At 47.9% G+C, this 22,585-nt stretch overlaps 1 protein-coding gene across 1 annotated transcript; it reads left to right on the forward strand.

Moving 5' to 3' along the window:
• Positions 1-541: 541 nt before the first annotated feature.
• On the forward strand, positions 542-21,425 carry ISX (intestine specific homeobox; the record flags this gene model as incomplete). Its single annotated transcript, XM_082635293.1, is given in 6 exon segments — positions 542-746; positions 13,997-14,148; positions 16,583-16,696; positions 17,533-17,721; positions 17,723-17,819; positions 21,370-21,425. Coding segments are annotated over 6 exon segments (801 nt in total). The 5' UTR covers positions 542-553.
• Between the last annotated feature and the right edge of the window lie 1,160 nt (positions 21,426-22,585).

Raw genomic sequence — 22,585 nt, forward strand, 5'->3', positions numbered from 1 at the left:
CCGCCGGTGGCACTCCAGCCTTCCAGAGGCCTGGCTGGAGCCAGCGGAAAGGGCCACCAGCCAGAGAAAGGGCAAAGGTGGACACCCTACCTCCAGATCTCCCTGGGGCAGGCTCCCTCCTCCTTCCAGCTCTTTGCCGTGATCCCCACTTTCTGTGACCTCGGGGTCCCTGGCCTACGCTGGGGATTGTGAAGGTGACCACCCCGGAGAAGACTCGCTGCAGTAGGACTGAACCCAATTTGGCAATGGTGATTCCCTCGACGTGGAGCTGGCGAGGGCTCTGAGCCCCTGGGCACAGGGTTCAGCCCCTTCCAGTGTTCCCGACGTGACCTGCCTCCTTGATCCCAGGGTGTTTTAAGGTGACCCACGGAAGTCCCCATGGATACATAATCCTGCTTGGATAATCCCACATGAGGATCCACCTCTGCTCACCCTTTTGATTCCAGGAGCTTCGGGAAAGGAAGGACGCCACCCTCCACTGGCATAGGCCCCTCTGCCCCCCTTGCAGCTGCCCGTGGAGGGTGCCAAGGCGGACCCGGCTCTCCATGGGGGGATGGAGAGGAAGAGCTCGGGGGGCTGTGAGGCCCCAAAGAAGCGTGGCCTGTCCTTCTCCATCGAGGAGATCTTAAAGAGGCCGGCTGAGAGGAGTGATGCAGTCAGGCCGGAAGGGGCAGGTGGAGAGGGCACCGGGCAAGCAGCAGCTGCAGACTCCGGGCCGGAGAGACCCCCGCACGACCAGCCCCAGGGTAAGTGTCTTCTGGCCATTTCTCATCTGTTCCTGGGTCTCCAAGACCCAGCTGCACTCAGGCAGAGAGAAAGCTGCTCCATATCAACAGAAGAGAAGCCTTCAAAATTCAAAGAGATGTTAGACACTGGGCTGTTAGCCTTAAATACTTTTCTACCCAGCTGGGGACTGTGGCTGTTCCAGTGTGGGCCAAGGCTCAGTTCACTGCAGGATGCAGGGACCTGGGGCTCGTTCCTGTAACCAGGCCACAGCTGAGAGTTATCATTTATTTATTCAGCATTTACAATGTGGTCGGCACTGCCCCGGAGGCTGTGCATGTCTCTTCTTTAACTTCAGTAGAAAAGCATAATTATCATAACTTGACAGATGTGGAAATTCATCTGTAAAGAGAAGACGTGGGTGATGCCCCCAAGTCACAAAGCAGAGGACCCGAGACCCAGCCGCCCCCAAACACCTGCTCGGTCTGTCGTGTTCTTTCCCTTCGTAAGCAGAGTTCAGCCTGCACGGCCTCTAGTGGCTGAAGCTCTGCCCCAGATCTGCCCACCCTGATCACACCCCAAGCCAGTGCCCACCCCAGGGCTTGCCCCGAAATAACAATGACCAGATCCCAGGTCCCTGCTTGAGAGCCAGCTTGAGGAGGGCTGGAGGAGGGCACATACACACTAAGAGTCAGGAGTCAGCAGTCAGTGTCACCTGTCCCCCGGCCTGCTGAGCCACCTTGGCAAAGTGCCTTTCCACTCTGGCTTCAGCTTCATCCTCGGTGAGACGGCTGAGTGATGGAGGAAATGGAGCTGGTGATGTCTCGAGGGTCCACTGGAGTCTGATAGGAGATGAGCCTGGAGAATCTCACAAAAGGGTCCCAGTCCTCTTTCCTTTCCACCCCTTTAATCCAAGGAAAGGAAGCCCAGGGGGGCCCGTGATGTCTTCTCCTACCAAGCACGGAGCTCCAATCCCTCTACCAAGTCAAGTCTCCCAAGATGGGGATTGTGCTCAGAGGCGGGCCAAGGGAAAGACCCTGGCGGGCAACACGTCCCTGGGGAGCTGACAGCTTTCCCAGTAGCTCAGCCTATCAATAGGAAAGGGCCCCAGCTTAATTTTGAGAAGTTCATTAATATCCTCCAGTGAATTGAATGAGCAATGAGCATTCACAGAAACCATTCTCCTAAGGGTCTAACCAGAGCCTCTCCTGCTGCAGCTACATAAAATCCATGTCTGTCTTCTCTGCTGTGGAGAGAGAGATCTTATTTCCCCTCCCCGAGCAGCTTCCCTTCTCCTAGCCTGACATTGGCTGATGGCAAAAAGGAGGCCAGTCATTCTAAACCTCTCCTGAAGCTGCCGGCATGTTTCATGACAGCTATCCCGCTGGACCCAGAGGAGACCCCCAGTGAGCGCTTACGAAAATAGCAGTCATAAGATCGGATGGTGCTCCACGGCTCTCATGGCAATCTCACGGCCGTTGTTCTATCCATTTGTCACAATTGTGAGCCCTACCTTAGAGCTGATGAAACCAAGAAGACAAATCACCTGCAAAAACCGCAGAGTAGGTAGCATTAGAACTGAACCCTGGTGGTCTGAGACCATCCAGTCTAGAGTATTCCTGAATGTGGCCTAAATCCATCCATCTCCCCGCTGGGCTGGAATTCAGCATGTCCAAGACTCGTAAGGGTCGCCGTGGTGGTTTTCAAGATGACTTTGAGGGGCAGGCAGACAAAGATTTTTTTTTTTAACTTCTTTATTGGAGTATAATTGCTTTACAGTGGTGTGTTAGTTTCTGCTTTATAACAAAGTGAATCACCTATACATATATATATATAACCCCATATCCCCACTCTCTGTGTCTGCCTCCCACCCTCCCTATCCCAACCCCTCTAGGTGGTCACAAAGCACCGAGCTGATCTTCCTGTGCTATGCAGCTGCTTCCCACTAACTATCTATTTTACATTAGGTTGTGTATATATGTCCATGCCACTCTCTCACTTCATCCCAGCTTACCCTTCCCCCTCCCCGTGGCCTCAAGTCCATTCTCTACATCTGTGTCTTTATTCCTGTCTACAAAGATTATTTATGTCGATCGTTCTGTAATGATTTCTACACTAACCTTCTATTTATGACACATGATACCATTTACCCATTTATGGTCATGATGTGAGGTGTTCTTTTAAAATAAATGTATTTATTGAGGTAAAACAAAAAAAAGTCTGTTTAAATGTGAAGTAAATAATAATGCAGGTGAGATGCCAGTATGTTCAAAACTATAAAGGTAACTTGCACAAACTGCAAAGAGCTGGAGTCTGTGAGATGCTAGGCTGGGCGGGGAGGGCAGGAAGCTGGGATTCCAGAAACCTGGCCTCTAAGACCTGGTCTGGCACCAATGCACTGGAGGACCTCAGGCAAGCTGCTCCCCTGGCTGGGACTTCATTTCCTCATCTGAAACACGAAAGAGCAGAGCTAGAAAATTCCTAAGGGCCCTCCCCGCTTCGACATGCCATGACCAATTCCACAACAAGCTGCTTGCGCAAAAGCCTCGGTGGTGTCACTTGTGGGCATTTTCCATGGCAGAAGCTTCCTCCCTGCAGAGGGGTGTCTGTGCCAGGCAGGGCAGGACCTACTCACCACCTCCACCTCTCACTGCCCCTTAGGAAGCCCCACCCCCGTCAGTGCTGGTGACCCAGCTGATGCCTCTCCACCTCTGTCCTGTTCCCCACCAAACACACACACACACACACACACACACACACACACACACACAGCATGCAGGAGCCCTCAGGGAATGGGCAACAGGACAGAAGAGGTGCCTCCAGGGCCCTCCCCTGTCCCAATAATAACAACAGAGGAATAAACTCCTCTTTGTCTCCACTTAAAGGGCTTCACAGAGGGGCTCCTGGAGGTTGACTGGAAAGCGTTACCTCAGGATCCCAATCCCCTAGGGAGCTTGTGAAGAGGCAGCATTCTAGGCCTGGCACCTAAGACTCTGCCCCTAGTCTAGGGTGGAGACCAGGAATCTATTCTAGCAAGCTCTCCCAAGTGAGACTGACGCAGGTGGTCCGAGGACCATTTTTTTGAGGAGGCTGAAGTCCAGAGAGGCAAACTGGCTTGTTTGGTGCTACAGAGCAATACGTGCCAGGTCCGGGGCCAGGTCAGCGACCCAGACGAAGGCCAGTGCTGGGCCTCCCTCATTTCTCATGGCAGGGACCAAGGTCCCTCCCCACAGCTTCCCACTCTCACAGGGACCCTCATAATCTAAGGCTTGGACCTTCCCCAGCCTCAGTGGAAAAATCCAGGAGGGTCTCCCAATTTGAAGGGATGCTAAGCCCAGCTGCCTGCTCACTCCTCCTGAGAGAAGAAAGCCCCCCAGAGTTTGGGGGTCCTCAAAGTCCAGGGAGACCCAGTCAGGAGGAAGTCACTTTGTACTGGAGGATCAGACCCTGGAAAGAAAGAGATCATCTCTGCACCTGTCCCACTGATGACCCTCTGCAGGGAAATTGCAAGTCCGGGGTGGGGGGGAAAGGGGAGAGGAAGATGGGCAAAGAAGGGACCACTTCAGTGGGTAAACCAGTGTGGATCTTCTGGCCTGGGAGGGACACAGATATCTTCCCTTGTCCATTCATGGGCCATTCAGTCCCTCAGTGAATCACTGCTGAGTGCTTACTCTGGGCCAGGCGGCAGGCTGGGGAGGCAAAGGTGAATAAAACCAGAAGTAGTGGGGCTTCCCTGGTGGCGCAGTGGTTGAGAGTCCGCCTGCCGATGCAGGGGACGCCGGTTCGTGCCCCGGTCCGGGAATATCCCACATGCCGCGGAGCGGCTGGGCCCGTGAGCCATGGCCGCTGAGCCTGCGTGTCCGGAGTCTGTGCTCCGCAATGGGAGAGGCAGCGACAGTGAGAGGCCTGTGTACCACACACACACAAAAAAGATCCTTAGCCTAATCATCTCTGCAAAGACCCTATTTCCACATAAGGTCACGTTCACAGGGACCAGGGGTTAGAACTTAGGCATTTCTTCTTGAGGGGAACACAATTCAACCCCTTCCCCCTTTCCTCACTTCTTCGTCCCCCTCATTTTCCTCTTTCCCCCCTCTCTTCCCTGTCTCCTTCCTCTTTCTTTTCTCTTCTCCCCCTCCTCTCCCTCCTTCCCCTGCACTTCCTCCTCAGCCCCCAGCTGCCTAGAACTAAAGGCAGTGGCTCTGCTCTGCTCTGGGTCCTGGGAGAGGGAGCCCTGGCTCAGGGCTGGGGCCAAGCCTTCTTCTCGCTGTTCCTCATCTTCTCTCACACTCTTCCATGCTGGGGTGATGGTTTCTTATTCCTTATGACTCCTCATAGGTCACTTTCGGTCTCCATATATAAAACTCTCAAAGTTCCTTTTTTCCTTTCTTTTCATCAATGCTGTTGCTACAGAGGTTTACTCTTCCAAATACTCCTTGTACTGTGGCAGTTGGTAATCATTTTTTGGCCAGAAATGGCTCTTCTCCCTGTTTACAGGGCCTGGGGGTTTGGATACCTCTAATCTGGGTACTCTGCATCCCTGCACTTGGGCTGGCCTTCTGTATGTATTTTCACAGAGATAAGAGCTAGTTAACTTCCTCCTCAGTTCTCCGCAGGAAGGTTAACTGAATATGGATTCCCGCATTGAATAGAAACAAGTTCTGTGACACTTCCTGTGTCACATCAGGAAACACCCTCTAGCTTCACAGCTTGTGTTGTCTGTCTGTTCCCCTGCATTGTCACAAGTATAGAATGGAAAGGAATAAGGGCAGGAGGGAAGCAAACACACACACAGACACACACACACACACACACACACACACACAACTTCTCAGCGAGGAAAACAGTTATAACTGTTGAAATATGATGGCACCTTGAAAGCACATGTAATCAGCCCATGTTCCAGTACCCTGTGCCCAAATCCAAGCACACCGTCCTGAGAGCCACACTGTAACAACACAGAGAAACATACAAACCTGACAAAGTGCTTTGAGAACACAGAGGAGACAGCAACAAACTCTGCTTGAAGGAAGGCTTCAGAAGGAGGTGGCATCTGAGATAGCAGTCAGGCAGAGGAGGGGAGAGAGCACGCCAGGCAGAGGGAAGCAGGTGAAGCTGCCCAGAGGAATAAAAAGGAATATTCCTTTTGAGAAACAAAGAAACTCAGGGTGGCTGGAGTTGAGAAATCATGGACCAATGTCAGTGGAGATGAGAGGCATGAGGTAGGCTGAGGTCACGTGTGCCAAGCCAAGCACCTTGGCCTTTATCTATGTCCATCAGCATCTTTAAAACCTACGTTTGGGGAATTTCAGGCTTCCGCTGAGATGCACAGTCAGAGAGACCGTGGATGAATGGGGGGACGGAGCAGGCTACACTCTGGTGCCCTCACAAGGTGTCAAGAGAGGAGCCCTCCTGCTATTTGTTTTGTAGCTTTCCCGCACAAAATCCTTTAAACAAAAGTACAACTTCTATTTTAAAAAGAAAAAAAAATGAAAATGAAAAGTGTGGTAGAGTATGAGGGGACATATATGCTGAGAGCCATATATAAAAAATACTATGAAAGGAAGACCATACATGTGGAAAACAACCATCTTCACACTGCTGAGGGGCGGATGGGCACTGACCCAGTCACCCCTGGGAACAGGGCGCAAGTCCGTGGCTGGTGAGCTTTCCAATGGTCTCTCAGCTGTTTCTTTTAGCAATTTCTTTATCCTCATCTCTTTCCACTCTAGCTGTATTCTCTGGGTTGTTGTTTATTTATACAAGTAATCCACGTTTATTATAGAAAAATTAAAAATACAGATAAACAGAAAGAAGATAAAAGAAAATGTAGCTATAACTTTACCATCTCCTATCCAGTAGTAAGTACCATTAACACTTTGATACATGGATACATAAAGATTGAGAGAGATTTTTTTGTACAAATATGGAGGCTGGTTACTTGCACACTGAAATTTAGCACTCTTTACTTATAGATTTAAAAAAAAAATCTGTTGTGTTTCCTCATGCAGATTCACAACAGACCTTGGAGAGAAGGAAATCTTTGACTGATTTGGGTTTTGATGGATGAGTAAGAGTTTACTAGGCAAAGGAGGAGGACAGGCTTGCAGATGTAGGGGGTAGTGAGAGCAAGTCCCTGGAGGATAAAAAGGCATGGCCGATTTGGGGAATCTAGAAGCCATCAGGTGGCGCAGAAATAATGGAAGTGATGATCGGGCAGAAAGCAGATGACCCTGGAAAGCGGGGGAGCCTGAAGAGCTTGAATGCTGGGCCAAGGAGTGTGCCTTGCACGCTGTGGGCACAGGGAACTGTAGAAGTCCGGGACCACACCCAGAGGGAAGAGGCCAGAGCATCTCTGCCCTGGGAGGCGCCTCCCTGCACCCCACCTGTCCTGTTCAGGTGTCCTCAGCCTGCAGGAGGGCCCCAAAAGGGAGCCTGGATCTCCATCCTGCCCAACCCGCTGCCTTGGGAAGACAAGGACAAGGCCCGTTTCCAGAGTCTCAGTCCAGCGGCAAAGCCCCCGTGGCCTTAGCTGAGCGGCCAAGGCCAATTAGCAGACCGCAGAGAAGGAGCAATCAGGGGAGGGAGCCATGCACGGAAAAACATCAGTTTATAATTAGGTGGCCTAATCACCTGTGTAAATGGTGTATTTCTTATGATCAATGTGCTAAATGTCTCAGGTTTAATTAAGTTCTGCTGACTCGCTCTCTTTGAAGACCCACTGCAGTGGGATTCACAGCTCCAACAATTAATAACCGGGTGAAGAGCAACTTGAAGGGGGCAAGTTCCTACCCCCTTCCTACCCCGCCTCCCTGCCCTCCCCCGGGTGCCCTTGGATGGGGCTCCACACTCCCCATCATCCTCTCTGAGCCGGGGTCCAGAACATCCCAGCCCTTCCCCATGATTAAGAATCATCCCACGGGTTTCCCTGGTGGCGCAGTGGTTGAGAGTCCGCCTGTCGATGCAGGGGACACGGGTTTGTGCCCCAGTTCGGGAAGATCCCACATGCCGCAGAGCGGCTAGGCCCATGAGCCATGACCACTAAGCCTGTGCATCCGGAGCCTGTGCTCCGCAACGGGAGAGACCACAACAGTGAGAGGCCCGCGTAGCGCAAAAAAAAAAAAAAAAAAAAAAAAAAGAATCATCCCATGCAATGGGTGCTCCATCCATGAACTGGTACTTCCAGCTTCCTGTTTAATGAGGTTCCTTCTGGTTCCAAAATTCTACCTGCAAAGTCCTGTGTTCTGCCTTCTCTGTTCCACATTCCATTTATGCTGTTCTGCCTTCTCTCATCTGCTTCATCTCTCTCATCACCTACTGTGGTCTGTAACCCAAGCATCAGGCTTCCTGGCCCCCTCACTCCTTTCCTAGAGCAGCCTCCTCCCACATTTGATGGGAAAACTGAAGTGTTGACCCTCATACTTCCTGAGCCAACCCCTCAGATTCTGCTCTCCCCCATCCTCCCTGCCCCGTGGACCATGGGCAGGTCATTCTGCTCTGAGTCACCACCCGGAGCTCCAGGGCACCATCCTCTCCACTGGACATGTTCCTTCTCCCCAGTCACCAGCAGAGAGATGGGCCTGGGCCAGTCTTCCCTTCCTCTCACTTTCCCTGTACTTCCAGTTTTCCCAACACCATCAAAGTCAGCTCTATGACTGATGGATACTCTCCTTCCTAGACATATGTGGCAATTAGAGGAAACTGCCAACACAAGAAGAGACTTAAAGTGAGACCCAGAATATGACTTTTTCAAGAACCCAATGAGAAAACCAGTAAGGTAGCACTATCCAATAGAACTTCTCTGATAATGGAAATGTTCTATATCTGTGCTGTCCAATATGGTAGCCACTGGCCACATGTGGCTATTGACCTATGGCTAGTGTGACTAAGGAACTGTATTTTTTATTTTATTTTAACAGCCATAGATAGATAGTGGCTACCATATTGAACAAGGCAGACCTAAGGAGTTAAACTTTTAACAAGGTCCAGCCTTAGATCCTAACCTTGTTTCCCTAGCTCCAGGTTCAAGTCTATCTGTCTCCCAACATGGCTCTTCTGGTGGGGTGTCACTAGTCATATTTCAGGGACCCCCACTCACTGGGGGTGATCTCAACTCCAGGACCCCTCTCCCTACCACTCCTTTTTATAGTTCTCCAAGTTAGGGATATTCAGTCTCAAATAACATCCCAAGAAGAGTTGTATGGGGACAATCAGTGTTTGACTATTGACATCCCAAGAACCCATGCTCAGTCTTAGGGGAGGGGCTTTGGCCCTTGAGTCCTGCAGCCCGGTCCACTTGGGGCTCAGCCTCCATCTCGCCAACCATGTGAATTTTAGACACCCCTCTTTCTTCACAGGAGAAGTCACTACAGCTCTTGGGCACATACACATAGATCCCATCACCATCATTACCATCATCTCTCAAGAATAAACATTTATCCTGAGAATGTATAGTTCAAAGCTAATGAGAATAATATTTTTCTTACTGGCCCATAACTTGCCAAGCAGCCCCTCCCCAATTATTTTGCAGGGTAGGGTTCAGATCTTTTCCTCTTCACCTTATCTCCAAATTATGCACTTCTGGTCCTACAGGAAATACGGGAAAGCCATATATATCTTAATAGCTGCTCCCTTAATTACACAAATGGAAACTTGAAATAATCATTTTATTAAGGAATCTATACTTAGTCATGAGCCCTTGTTTGCCTAACTTTCCTTCTGGGGAAAAAGGAAGAGATAGCTTATTTCTATTACAATCTACATTCTGTTTCTAATCCTCCGTTCTCCACATTGCTTACTTTCCTGTATTCCAGTTCAGCACCCTACGTTTTCTGTTCAGTATCCTCTATTCCAAAGCTCTGTATTCCCAGAAGAATCCCAGATCCATGCTGTCCTTGACCTCAGTTTGCCCGTCCAACCTGGAATCTTCCATTCTGTAAAATTTTTTTTGCAATTTTCTATAGAACTGCACTGTATCACTAATATCATCTAAAATGCTGACCTCATGAATGAATGAATGAATGAGATACTTTCAGCATGGCTTGCCATTTCTCTCTACATCAGTCCTGGCTGGCTTTGGCTCTATCCCTTAAATACACCACCAGCTCTAAACATAGAATAAATACCTTTTTTTTAATTTAAAAAGTAGGGTGGACTTGAAGAGGAAAAAGGGGATAGAGAAGGAGAGAAATCAGATCACATCAGCTGGTTCACAATCCAACAGCTTACTCTAGGGGGTAATCATGTTTGAAACATCACTGTCCGGGACTCCCAAGAAGCTTCCAAGAGTCAGAAAAATGAGTAAAAGTACTTTGAGGGAATAAAAAAATGGACTAACAAAAATGAGGGGTAGTCAGGAGGGTGAGACCAAAGGCAGACTATGAAATGCACTTGTTGATTCTCAGAGATGCAGGAGCAATTCAGCCGGGAGAGTTATCCTCAGCAGAAATCTCTCCTCTCTGGCCCTCTCCTTTCACCCACCAGGCAAGCCCAAGGCCAGGCCTTTTAAGCCATTCAGCCTCCAACTGAAGAGAAAAAGAATTACAGAATGTCAGGGCCTTAGCGATTTGATCATTCAAACCCTCTCTCCTCCCCCATTTCTACAGATGTGGAGACTGAGGCCCAGAGAGTAAATAAAACATGGCCCAAGCTGTAGACTGGAGCCAGGAACAGAGCTCAGGGCTTCTGATATCCAGCTTAGTGGGTTTTCTACTGTCCAATGATAGCAGGATGGATAATAAGCACACACACACACAAAAGTTAATTGATCTCTTCAGCTGTTAAACCATCATGAGTGAAATCCATTTTTCACTGTGTCTACTCCAGCTCATAGTTTGCGGTGGTTTTACCTGTTTTGGGGGGAAAAAGAAAGTGGACTGAGTGGAAGTAAGGAGACCTCAACAACAGTTTAGATCCCCACCCCTCCTTTCCAGCTAATTCTGCTCTCTCCTGACCTGTGACATCTGACAGTGCAGAAGAGTCCAGACAAATCATTCTGCATTGTTTCTTGTGACAGTGTCTTATCTGCCGAATGGGTTGAGAACAGAGCCTAAATTTCACCTTTATTCATTTAGAGCAAATAATTATGAAGCTCCCAATAGGTGCCAGTTACTCAGCAAGTCCAATGTATAGTCCCTGCCCTCCAGGAGCTCACAGTGGAGAAAGACACAGAGACACAGAGAGACAGAGAACAGCAGGCTTCTTTCCCCAGAGGGTTTGAGTCTCGCCAATATGCGTGAGGGATGCTAGGACAGGACGTACCTAGATTCACCATCATTTTCTGAGAGCAGACTTTTCTTACAGGAGTGAGAAAGAAATCAGGAGCCATGGTGGTCAACTAGAATGGTAGGAATTGGCCCCAAAAGGGAAGGTGATCTGGGGGGGGGGGGGCTACCTTTCCTACTATTCCTAAAATTGCATCATGTGGTCTTTGTTGCCAGTCAGACTAGAATTGTAACCCTGGCCTCAGAAGTCCATGGTCAGGGAGACAAACCTGCCCCACCTGGTTTGGTGCTTCCTCCAATGTTCACCGTCCCTTGGTTCCATCAGGACGTACAGCAAGGCTGGTTGAATCACCATCCTCCCTACTCTCCTAGCTTCTCTCACCCTTCTCCAGAGCAGCTTTCCAAATCCCGTCTTCATTCCTCCAGCCTCTAATCCCTCCCACCTCCTTCACTCTCTGCTGATGACCTGAGCTCCTGCTGTCCTGTCCTGAACAACACAATGCCAGGTACAGCGAGCACCTCTGACCAGCCTGCCCCACAGCCCTGCTCCATCAAGCATCCGCCAAAGCCCTCACTCTTCTTCCTCAGTTTCTCCTCCTGAGAGGCTTTAGGTATATGCTCCAGGCTGCACTCCAGACTTTTCCCCAACCTCCCTCTAGCCTTTTTTGCACCTTCTCGACATAAAAGTTCTTCTTTTCCTCACTGCCTTGACTTCATCCCAACCACTCACACCCCATCCAATGTAATACAACATATACTTGTTGAAGTTCCTACCCAGTATCAGAGACACTGTATTTAGTGTGTTTGTGGATAACACAAAATTGTTTTTTCGCTTGGCTTTGACCATGCTAATTCGACCCAAGTAGTCTTCCTGTGGACCTCAATGACGTCCTAAATGCCAAATTTGGGACCACATGCCTCACAAATCCATGCTGGAACAAGGCAAGCTAAATATACATACACACAGGCCAAGGTCAGGGTCTAGAACTGTACCTGGTACTTAACAGGTGTTGAATAAACACACTGGTTGTTTCTTATTTTCCTTCCCCTTCATCCTCTCTAATTTAAAGTCTGTGATCACTCCCTTCTTTCCAAACCTCTCTTCCCCCACGTTTTCTATGGAATTTTGTGGATCTGAGCTCCCTCTGTCTTAGGTAGGGTTCCCCCAAAAATAGACTGAGAGAGAGATTGGCTGGAGAGATTACATGATGTCATACTGTTAATTTGTTTTAAATCCCTGGGACCACATGAACATGGTCTCTCCAGCTGTCAACTGCAATATTTCCTCCACATCCCAGCAAACCTCTCTGAAGATGTGCACAGTTGTTGTCTCCTCCAGTTCCCCTCCCCTTCTCTCCTCTGCCCACTGCCCCTGAGCCCTTGCTGCCCCTATTCTGTGGGAACTGCTAACATTAAGGTCCTCATGCAGCCAGGTTCAAGGACCCCCTTTCTGTCCTCACTGCAATTAATCCCGTCAGAGCATGGACACAGCTGAGCCTTGTTTCTTAAAAGAGTTTCTTCGCTAGGTGTCCATGTCACTGCACTTGTCGCCTACCACAGAGACCTGTCCTTCTTGGCCTCCCTCATTGATTTCTCCTGGGTCCCTCGTTGGCTCCTGAGCCTCTAAATGGTGGATGGACCCGGGCTCACTCCTAGACCCTCCACTTTTCTCCTCCTGCCTAAGTGATCTCACCCACTCTCATGAGATCAAAGGCCAAATATACGCTGATGAGTCTCAAATGTGAACCTCAGTCCCGAGATCCCCTTTGAGCTCCAAACACATAAGCATCTGCCTATTTGATCATTTGCTTTGAATAGCCAACAGGCATCTCAAATTTAACACATCCAAACTGAATACCTGATTTCCCATCTCTCTCTCACAAACACCCACACCCACACCCACACACCCACACACACACAGAGGCACGCAGGCCTAGCTTCATGGGCCTGTGTGTGACCAGTGTAGTTGCACAGGGCCCTGCGCTCAGAAGGAGGCCTGACACTTCCGGGTTAAAGCTCATGGTCACCCTCTTGAAATTCTTAATGATTTTATGTTTGAATCTGTGTTTCATAAGCGCAATCCAATGGAACCACGAAGCACGTACCAGGGGCCTGGAGCCTCAGCTCAGGCTCAGTGCCCCTCTCACCACCTCCCTGCTTCCCTGGGATGGGCTCTCAGCCACCTGTTTCCCCGCCCCTACCCAGTGACCGCTGCCTCCTCTGTCATCTGTGTTGGGGGTATTGGGGAGGGAAGGGCACGGTTGTGAGGAGGGTCAAGGTCAGGCACAGGCACCCTGGCACCAAGTTGAAGGGTGGGCCCTGTGAGGGTCCACGCTCATGCTATTAGTATCCCTGTGCCCAAGGGAACAGGGCCTTAAGTAGCAAATAAAAAACCACCCTGACAAGTCAAGAAAGAGAGAGGAAGAAAGGAAAAAGCTTTCTTTCTGATCCCACATTTTCCTTTTGCACTAGGATCCCACCTATGATGCAGCAGCTCTGAGTGGGCATGAGACTAGTCACGTGATTGGAAACAGGCTTTCAGGGGCTGACTGCTGTGCTTTTTCTGTAAAGGGCTGGATGGTAATTATTTTAGCTTTTGCAGTCTCTTGTTTCGACGACTCAACTCTGCCATATAGAGTCGCCTATGGCTGCCCAAAGCAGCCACAGACAATACATAAACCCATGGGTCAGGCTGTGTTCCAATAAAACTTTATTTCTAAAAACAAACAGTGGACCAGATGTGGCCCCCAAGCTGTGGTTTACCATTCCTTGTTACAGACAAGGGAAATTTGTTTGAAGGCATCTGAGCAGCAGAAAGGACAATCAAAGAAGTTTCTAGAAGGTTATCTTGGCCACGCTGTCCAGGATGGATGGGAGAGGGGGTTCAGCCTAGGAGCAGAGTTTCTAGGAAAGAGAACCTTGTAAAACTCCAAACCTAAGGAGCTAGAGGCCAAGTAGTGGCAACAGGGGTTGAATGGGTAGAACAAGACAGCACAAAAGCTTCACTGAGACCAAGGTCACTAACCCAACTTGGACCCTCTTCCATCCAGAGGAGAGGAAGGGCAAGCGGAGGATCCGAACCACCTTCACCACAGAGCAGCTGAATGAGCTGGAGAAGATCTTCCACCTTACCCACTACCCTGACGCCCATGTCCGCAACCAGCTGGCAGCCAGGATCAACCTCCCAGAAGCTCGGGTACAGGTACAGCCATCCCCACCCTCGGCCCCCCACCTCAATGCACTTGGGGCCATGGGTAAGATCGCATGTATCCTGCACCCTCTGGGGCTGCCCCATCAGAAATTTTCCATTGGCTTTATCCCATGAGTACAGTTATACTGGCCAAATATCATTTTCCAGGAAATGAGGCCACCACAGTTATAAGATAGTTTCTCACCTTGGGGGATGGACATGGAGGTAGCATAGATATCTGCTTCCACTACCTCCTTCCACACTTGGCTGTATCTCCAGAACATCGTTCACCACACAGCCTCATTCACAAAATAGGTCTTGACAATCTAGACCAGGGCTCAATAGACTTCTTCTGCAAGGGACAAGATGCTAATTAAGTTAGGCTTTGGGGGGCCATAACGTCACTGTCACAACTATTCAACTCTACCCTTGTAGCACAAAAGCAGCCGTAGTTTACAGTATGTAACAAATGAGCATGTTCCAATAAAACTGTACTGGTGAACACTAAAATTTGAATTTTGTATCATTTGCATGTGTTACCAAATATTATTCTCGTTTAGATTTTTTTCCCAACCATTTAAAAATGTGTAAACCATTCTTAGCACAAGGGCTATACAAATACAGGTAGGAGGCCAGAGAAAGCCCAAGGCTCTAGTTTGCCAACCCCTGACCTAGAACACATGGGCATCACTTTGGAGGCAGCACAGAGAGGTGGCAAGGACCCTCCATGGTCAGAGACCTAATCTGTAATCTGTCATTTTTTCCCCGCTTGTGTCTATGGCTTCCTCTGTGGTTAGAGATACAGTAGCCCCTTGTCACTCACTAGGGGTATACCTCGCCCTCTGCATATCCCCAGTCCTGCAAGAACCACTCTAGCAAATCCAATTGTTGCATGTTGGCACTCTCTCTAAAACAGTTTTCTAAATCACTCTTCATTTTTTTTTAACAAATATGATGGGGGAACTATACTCAATATCTTTTTTTTATAATTTCACTTTTAATGAATAAACAAAAAAGCAATCCTTGAAAAACAGAATATAATTTTAAAATTTTATATTGGAGTATATTTGACCTACAATGTTGTGTTAGTTTCAGGTGTACAGCAAAGTGGTTTAGTTATACATAAACATATATCTATTCTTTTTTCAGATTCTTTTCCCATATAGGTTATTACAGAGTATTGAGTAGAGTTCCCTGCGCTACACAGTAGGCCCTTGTTGATTATCTATTTTATACATAGTAGTGTGTATATGTTAATCACAACCTCCTAATTTATCCCTCCCCCATCCACCTTTCAATATCTTTTTTTTTTTTTTTTGCGGTATGTGGGCCTCTCACTGTTGTGGCCTCTCCCGTTGCGGAGCACAGGCTCCGGACGCACAGGCCCAGCGGCCATGGCTCACGGGCCCAGCCGCTCTGCGGCATGTGGAATCTTCCCAGACCGGGGCACGAACCCGTGTCCCCTGCATTGGCAGGCGGACTCTCAACCACTGCGCCACCAGGGAAGCCCCACCTTTCAATATCTTATAACCTATAATGGACGAGAACGTTAAAAAAGAATATATATATTTATTTGTATATATATATAACTGAATCACTTTGCTGTACATCTGAAACTAACACAACATTGTAAATCAACTATATTTCAATAAAAATTTTTAAAAAATATGATGGACTCATTCGAATTCAAAATCTGCTCCAGGGTCCATGTCAACATTCCACCCTTCATTTCAGTGGAACCTACTCTTCTGGTGAACGACCGCCCCTGTCTGGACTTCTTCCCTTTTTCTTCCTATTTGAAATCAGTCACCAGCTAGGTGGGTAGCATCTGCATCTAGTGTAAAGCCCAGAATTCAGCATCTGCCTCGGCAGAATGACCAAGTGCAGATGGCAGCTTGTCATGGATAATCAGGGCACTTGTGAACACAGGGAACCGCCAACATTCAACCAACCTATAGATGCCACGGGGCCCAAAGGGGTTGCAAACCAGTGGCCCACCAGCAGGAAAGAACCCAGACGGGTTTTATTTGAACTGCACGGTATCTTAAATCTCAGCGCTTTCACATAAAAATCAAGATTTCTGCCTTAGAATTTGGATGAGCTTGCAACGCTAGCCTCACATTTCCACATGGTGACTGTTGGCTAAAGCTGAAAAACTGCCCACTTTAGCCACTGTTCACCGCAGACCCCACCACTCCCAGTTACATGGCACCCATCTGCTTCACCCCCTCCCATGAGCCCACACCCCTGCAGGTATTGAAGGTTGTGATCCCCGGTCCCCTCTCTCAAGGCAGATCAGATCCAAAGAAATCCTGGATGCCCTGGAGCTTCCTAAACTGTAAGGGTTGGTCCCTTGGAAGGTGCCGTCATTATGCATTTTGAGGGGAGGAACAAGATGGAGAAAATCCCTTTTGCTTATCTCCATCCTCTCTCGCCTTCATCTCAGATCTGGTTCCAGAATCAGCGAGCCAAGTGGCGGAAGCAGAAGACCAGCAGCCTTGGGGCTTCGCCGCAGCCGAGCGAGGCCGACTTGGCCCCGCCCACAAACCCGGACGTGGTCGTGAGTGGCTGAGGCGGAGGGCGGGGGGGCGGTCGCGGGCGGGAGAGGGGGTGTGGCTGGGGACCTTCGGAGCTCTGTCTACAGTAAAAAGTGCACCGGCAATTCTTTTAGAAAGATAGTAGGCACGGATGCTCGGGAAGTCGCTGCCTGTGTCCCCGTGTCCTCCTCCACTGAGTGACAATCACACTCCTCTCCCTCCTCCGGGGACCCACGTGTATTGCTTATGCAAAACTTCCCAGTTTATGGAGCAGGATCACAGAGTAAAGGGCGGTGCGTGGAGGTCGAGCGCACTGGCTGGGGAGTCAGGCAGCCCCGGTTCGAATCCCAGCTCTGCACTTAGCAGCAGTGTGGCCTGGAACAGTCACTGTGCCCCTCAGAGGACAGTCATAGATTTGATGAGGATGAAACGACGGCTCATCACCTAGGAAATGCTCCCTAAGGATTAGCTGTCCACTGAGTCAACACAGATTTGGAATGTGTACCAGATGCCAAACAGAGGGACGGCAGCAGTACACAGAATAGACACTCCTATGGGTAACGGTGTGTACAAAGCCATGAGTGACCCTATGAGGTAAGATTTTTAATTTATCCATTTTCTGCTGATGCAGAAACTCGACTCTGAGAAGCAAAGTGACTTTTCCACAACAAACAGTTGCTGTAAATGCCGGGATGGGGACGAGGTTTCCTGGCCCCCCTGGGCACACACTTCTCCCCAAGTTGGTGCCCCGACCCACTCCGAGCTGCCCGAGAGTAACGGGGAAAGGTTGGGAAGCCGAGGGACAGCCCAGGGTAAAGCTCAGGGCTCACTTCTCTCTCCTGGCCTCTCCTTGTGACAGGGCCCCATGCTGCTGCACCCTGCACGGCCCAGGCTGGCTCCTCCCACAGGTTGCTATCCACCGGCTCAAGGTCAGCTGGCCTCTGCCTGGCTCCCCACCCGGATCGCCCTCCTCCCATGCCACCCATGGGAGACACAGCCTCTCCCGGGTCCTCTCATCATCCAGCAGACCTGCATCCCTGCACTTTGCTTTTTTTGCACCTCCGCACCCCAAATGGGGCAACATCTGTACCACTTCCACACAGGGACCAGACATCCTCTCCTTAGTGGAGCTGCTCTCTTCTCCAGGTGAAGGCAGGTGGCGGGAAGGTGCCCAGGTCTCTGGGGGAATCAATCTCACGATCCAAAGACAACCCACAGCCCAGGAAGCCACCCTGAGCTTGTCCCTTGGAAGGTTGCATCGGACTCAGCAGCAAGGTGACCAATAAAGGAAGCTCTCATCTCTCCTGGCCAGTGTCACCCTCCTGCTTCAGGCGACAGACACTGTGTGAGGTCTCAGGATGATCTCTGGAAGGAAGGTCGTCCTCTTGCACCTGTGCTTCCTCTGATTTGCTGTGTGACCTCCAGCCAGTCACTCACCTGCTCTGGGCCTCATTTGTAACACAGGCAGTTGGACAAGGTGACTTCTGAGGGTCCTTCTGGCCCTTACTTTGGTGAGATGAACTATGGTGAGAACAGAGGCACAGAGGAGACTAAGGAGAGGTTTGTTCATTCATTCATAAGCGCTCACCTACTGAGCGCTTCATAAATGGAACTGGATATTGACATGAACAGCTGAGGCTCTGTGCCCTGAAGCTCAGTCCAGGTTGGTGGAAGAAATGGTACTGACCTCCCCCTGCAAGCAGAACTTTCGCTCAATGACCTTGCAAGAGGCCCATGTCTAACACATTCTGTTTGGCTTTGATATGAATGTCCTAAAGAGGGAAGGAAATATAGAAACATTTCTTTAAAAATTTAAACAGAACTTAGTGTCTCTGGTTATTCTGCTGGCTTGGGGAGGGATGTTGTCATTTCTGGTTTGAATGAAGGGTAAGAGAGCAAGCTCTTTTCAGAGTTTAACTTCCCAGGATTTGTGCAAGGGGCCTAGTTAGAAGGCCAGCCTCACTCTGTGCTGAAAAGCCTAAGAAAGAGGGAGGGAGAGAGAGACTGGGGTGGTTGACTTTTATGGGCTGGGTAATTTCATAGGCTAATGAGTGGAAGGATTATTCCAACTACTTTGGAGAAGGGGTGGGGATTTCCAGGAATTGGGCCACTGCCCACTTTTTGGCCTTGGCAGGAGTATGCTAATGTATTACAATGAGCGTATAATGAGGCTCAAGGTCTACTGGAAGTCGAATCTTCCACCACTTTGGACCTAATTGGTTCTAACCAGTTTATGTGGTATACTCAACGGCTATCTCATTCTTTTAAAGGTTGTGCCCTGCCCCCTCCCCCCCTGGTTTCAGTACGATCATATAAATTTAAAATGAACACGTGTCAACGTTTTATCTAACTCACTAATTAATGGGGGAACCAGTAAGACATCATAACAGTTCAAAGGAGAATTCAAAGAACAGTCACAAGCAGAGGCAATCAGGAATGCTGAAATGAATTACAAACAGAGACAAAAAGGGTCAATGGTCACAGGGAAGTAATCAGTGGCATCTCCACCAGGCACAATTCATTTGCATTTCTATAGACAAGTATCATTTGCATTAGTACCAGTTTCCAACAATTATACAGAGTGGCAAAATAGCTCACAGACAATGAAAGGGGCAGAAATTCTGGAAGAGTGCGCTAGACAGAACAATCTTTTTATGCTTATTTCAAAGTCTCTCACAATTTTTCCTGACCTAAAAGTTACTTAATCTCTCTGGGGATACCAGGACCTGCCTCAGAAGTTAGATATGGGATTATATTAGATGATATACCCAAGTGTTTTGTACTTGTAAAACACCATGATGTTAGGAAATGATTATTTATTGCCTTTCAAACTCCTCTAGAATTCAAGTTTAAAAGTCTACATCTAGAAAGTGTTTAGAAATACAGTAACATTTCTTTAATATTCATTGATATTTGATGGTTCCGTTTTTTAAAAGGCTAAACAAGACACAAAATGGGCAAAGAGCAGAAATAAGAGATTCCCAGGAAAAACATATAAATCGATACTAAACATACAAAAATAGTCTCAACCTCACCCATCATTTAAAAATGTAAGTAAAACAGTAATGCAATACATTTTTTTTTACCTTTCAGGCTGGCAAGTATTTCAAAGTGTTGGTAAGGGCTTGATGAAAGTCACTCTCATACAGAAGGAAGTATAAATTAATAAATTATTTTAGATGATAACTTCACAACTACTCATATTCTAAATGCACATCTCTTTGACTCAGTAATTGTTTTTGCAAGAACTTATCTGATAAATACACATGGATATAAATACTGTCTATAAGAATGTTCACCAAGGCTTTGTGACAGCAAACCCTGGAAACCACCAAAATAAGACACTGGTTGAGACGACTAATTATAGCATATTCATCCAGCTGTTAAAAATAATGAGAGAGACTGAAGTATACCTCATGGGAAACTGTCATTAGACACATCACTGAATGGAAAAGCCATGTTTCAGAACAATATCATGGTCTCATTTGAGTAAGAAAAAGATCAGATATCCAGATATTTAAACACATCATCAAAATGTGATGGTTTCTGCACCATAATAAATCCCACCCAAACTTAGTTGCTTGAAATAATGATTTCTTTGGCTCAGGCTTGACTGGGCTCCTGGTCTAGTTGGTGCCAACTTAGCTGATCTCGGCTGGGCTTGCTCATGTGTCTGCGGTCAGCTAGTCGGTCAGTGGCCACTGGGGGAATCTCAGGTGGCCTTACTCACAGACAGGCCCGGGTCTAGTAGGCTGTTAGCTGAGGCCACAGGGTGACTGGGCCTCAGTAGGCGTCCTCGTAGTGTGGTCACAGGATTCCAAGAGCACAAAGGCAGAAGGTACAAGGGTTCTTGAGGCTTGGCCTGAGAATTCACTTCTCACTTCCACTGCATCCATTGGTGAAAGCAAGTCATAAGTCCAGCCCAGATTCAAGGGGTGGGAAAACAGTCCTCCTTGACAGGAAGAGCTACAAAGTGCATGCCATGCTTACCATCCACCGTAACACCCAAATGAATTTCTCATCTAGACTTCTTCCTTGAATGCTCCTGACACCTCCACTTGACTATCTAATGTCATCTTGAGGCAGACGATAGGTGGGCCCCCGGGGCAAACAGTTGGAGTTCGTTCTCTGTGGACCGATACTCCAAGACGAAAACAGCCGGACAATCGAGGGAGGAGGCTGGGCCCTGCCCAGATAGAAGATAAGAGACCACATATTCCTCATTCTCAAAGTCAGGAGACCTCCCCAACTACACATGCACAGAAAAGCTCCTTGGAGGTCAAACGGGAGGGGGTGCCACCCCATAGTAAGTGATGCTAACTACCCATAGGCCTCTTCAGTAGAATCCATCTTGGCTAAGAGATGCACGCACACACGGGACGATCCTAAGATGTACCAAATACGGACTCTGAACCAGGCAAATCGAAACGACTGGCCAAAGAAAACCCAGAAGAAATGCCCCAATTAAGTGATTTAAACTACCACGAGAGCGCAACTCTCTCCCTCTCTGAGTCCGCCCGTGTGTCTATCCCCACATACTGTACGATGTTTTCTTCTAATAAACACTTTACTTGTTTCACTACTTTCCATCTTTGTGGGAATTCTTTTCTGCAAAGCCGAAGGGCCAGGGCCTTGTCACTGGCCACTGGTTGAGTGGCTAGCATTTGGCGCTCTCACCGCTGTGACCCGACCTCAGTCTCTGGCTGGGAACCAAAACCCGGCTTCAAGCTGCTGCAGGCAGCGGCCACCTGACTCTCAAACTTAACATAACACGTCTAAAAAAAAACTCTATTCACTCCCCGCCCCAAACCTGCTTCTTTCTCAGCCTTTCTCCTCAGCACATGGCAACACCTTTCTTCCAGTTGCTCAGGCTCAGATCTTTACAGCAATTTTGATGACTATCTTTTCTTTATAAATATATATATTTTAATTGAAGTATAGTTGATTTACAAAGTTGTGTTAGTTTCAGGTATATAGTAAAGTGATTCAGTTATAAATATATCCTTTTTCCGATTCTTTTCCGTTATAGGTTATTATGAATATAGTTCCCTGTGCTAAACAGTAAGTCCTTGTTGTTTATCTATTTTATATATAGTAGTGTGTATATGTTAATCCCAAACTCCCAATTTATCCCTCCCCCTCCCTTTCCCCTTTGGTAACCATAAGGTTGTTTTCCACATCTGTGAGTCTATTTTTGTTTGGTAAATAAGTTCATTGGTATCATCTTTTTAGATTCCACATATAAGTGATATAGAGAGATCAGACTGACACCATCTAAACCTCCATCAGTTTCCACCACATTTAACAGTGGAACAACACTCCACTGTGTGATCCTAAACATTAGGTAGTGGGGAGCACACACCAGCATTTGTGAATTGTTCTCCCCTAAAAAAGAAAAAAAAAAAAAGAACTTGACTCCAATTATACTGTAGACTTAACTACCTATTTCAGGAAGTATAGACAATAGAAGAATAAATTAAATTAAATACCAGGAAGAAGCAATCAGTCATATTCAGGATATGAGATAGTCAACAGAACAAATGATTGTGTTTCTCCAACAAATCTGTAGCATGGAAAAGACAGGGGAGGAATTGTTAAACAGTAAAAGAAACAAGAGATATAATAAGCAAATGCAGTATATGAATCTTTTCTGGATCTTGATTTTTTTAATCATAAAATCTCGAATACAAGCAAGGAACTCTGAACATGAGTAAGAGAGGATATTGAAATTTTCTGTTAATTGTGTTGATTGTCAAAATAACATGGTCAGGTTTTTTAACATCCCTTTTTTGTTAGTGATGCATACTAAAGTCTTATGGATGAAAAGATGTAATGTTTGGGATTTGCTTCAAACTACTTCAGCAAACAAACACACAAACAAAACAGAGGAGGAGAGAACAGAGAAAACTTGA

Source organism: Mesoplodon mirus (genome assembly GCF_964341445.2).
Source record: "Mesoplodon mirus genome assembly, chromosome: 11".
NCBI classification, from domain to species: Eukaryota; Metazoa; Chordata; class Mammalia; order Artiodactyla; family Ziphiidae; genus Mesoplodon; species Mesoplodon mirus.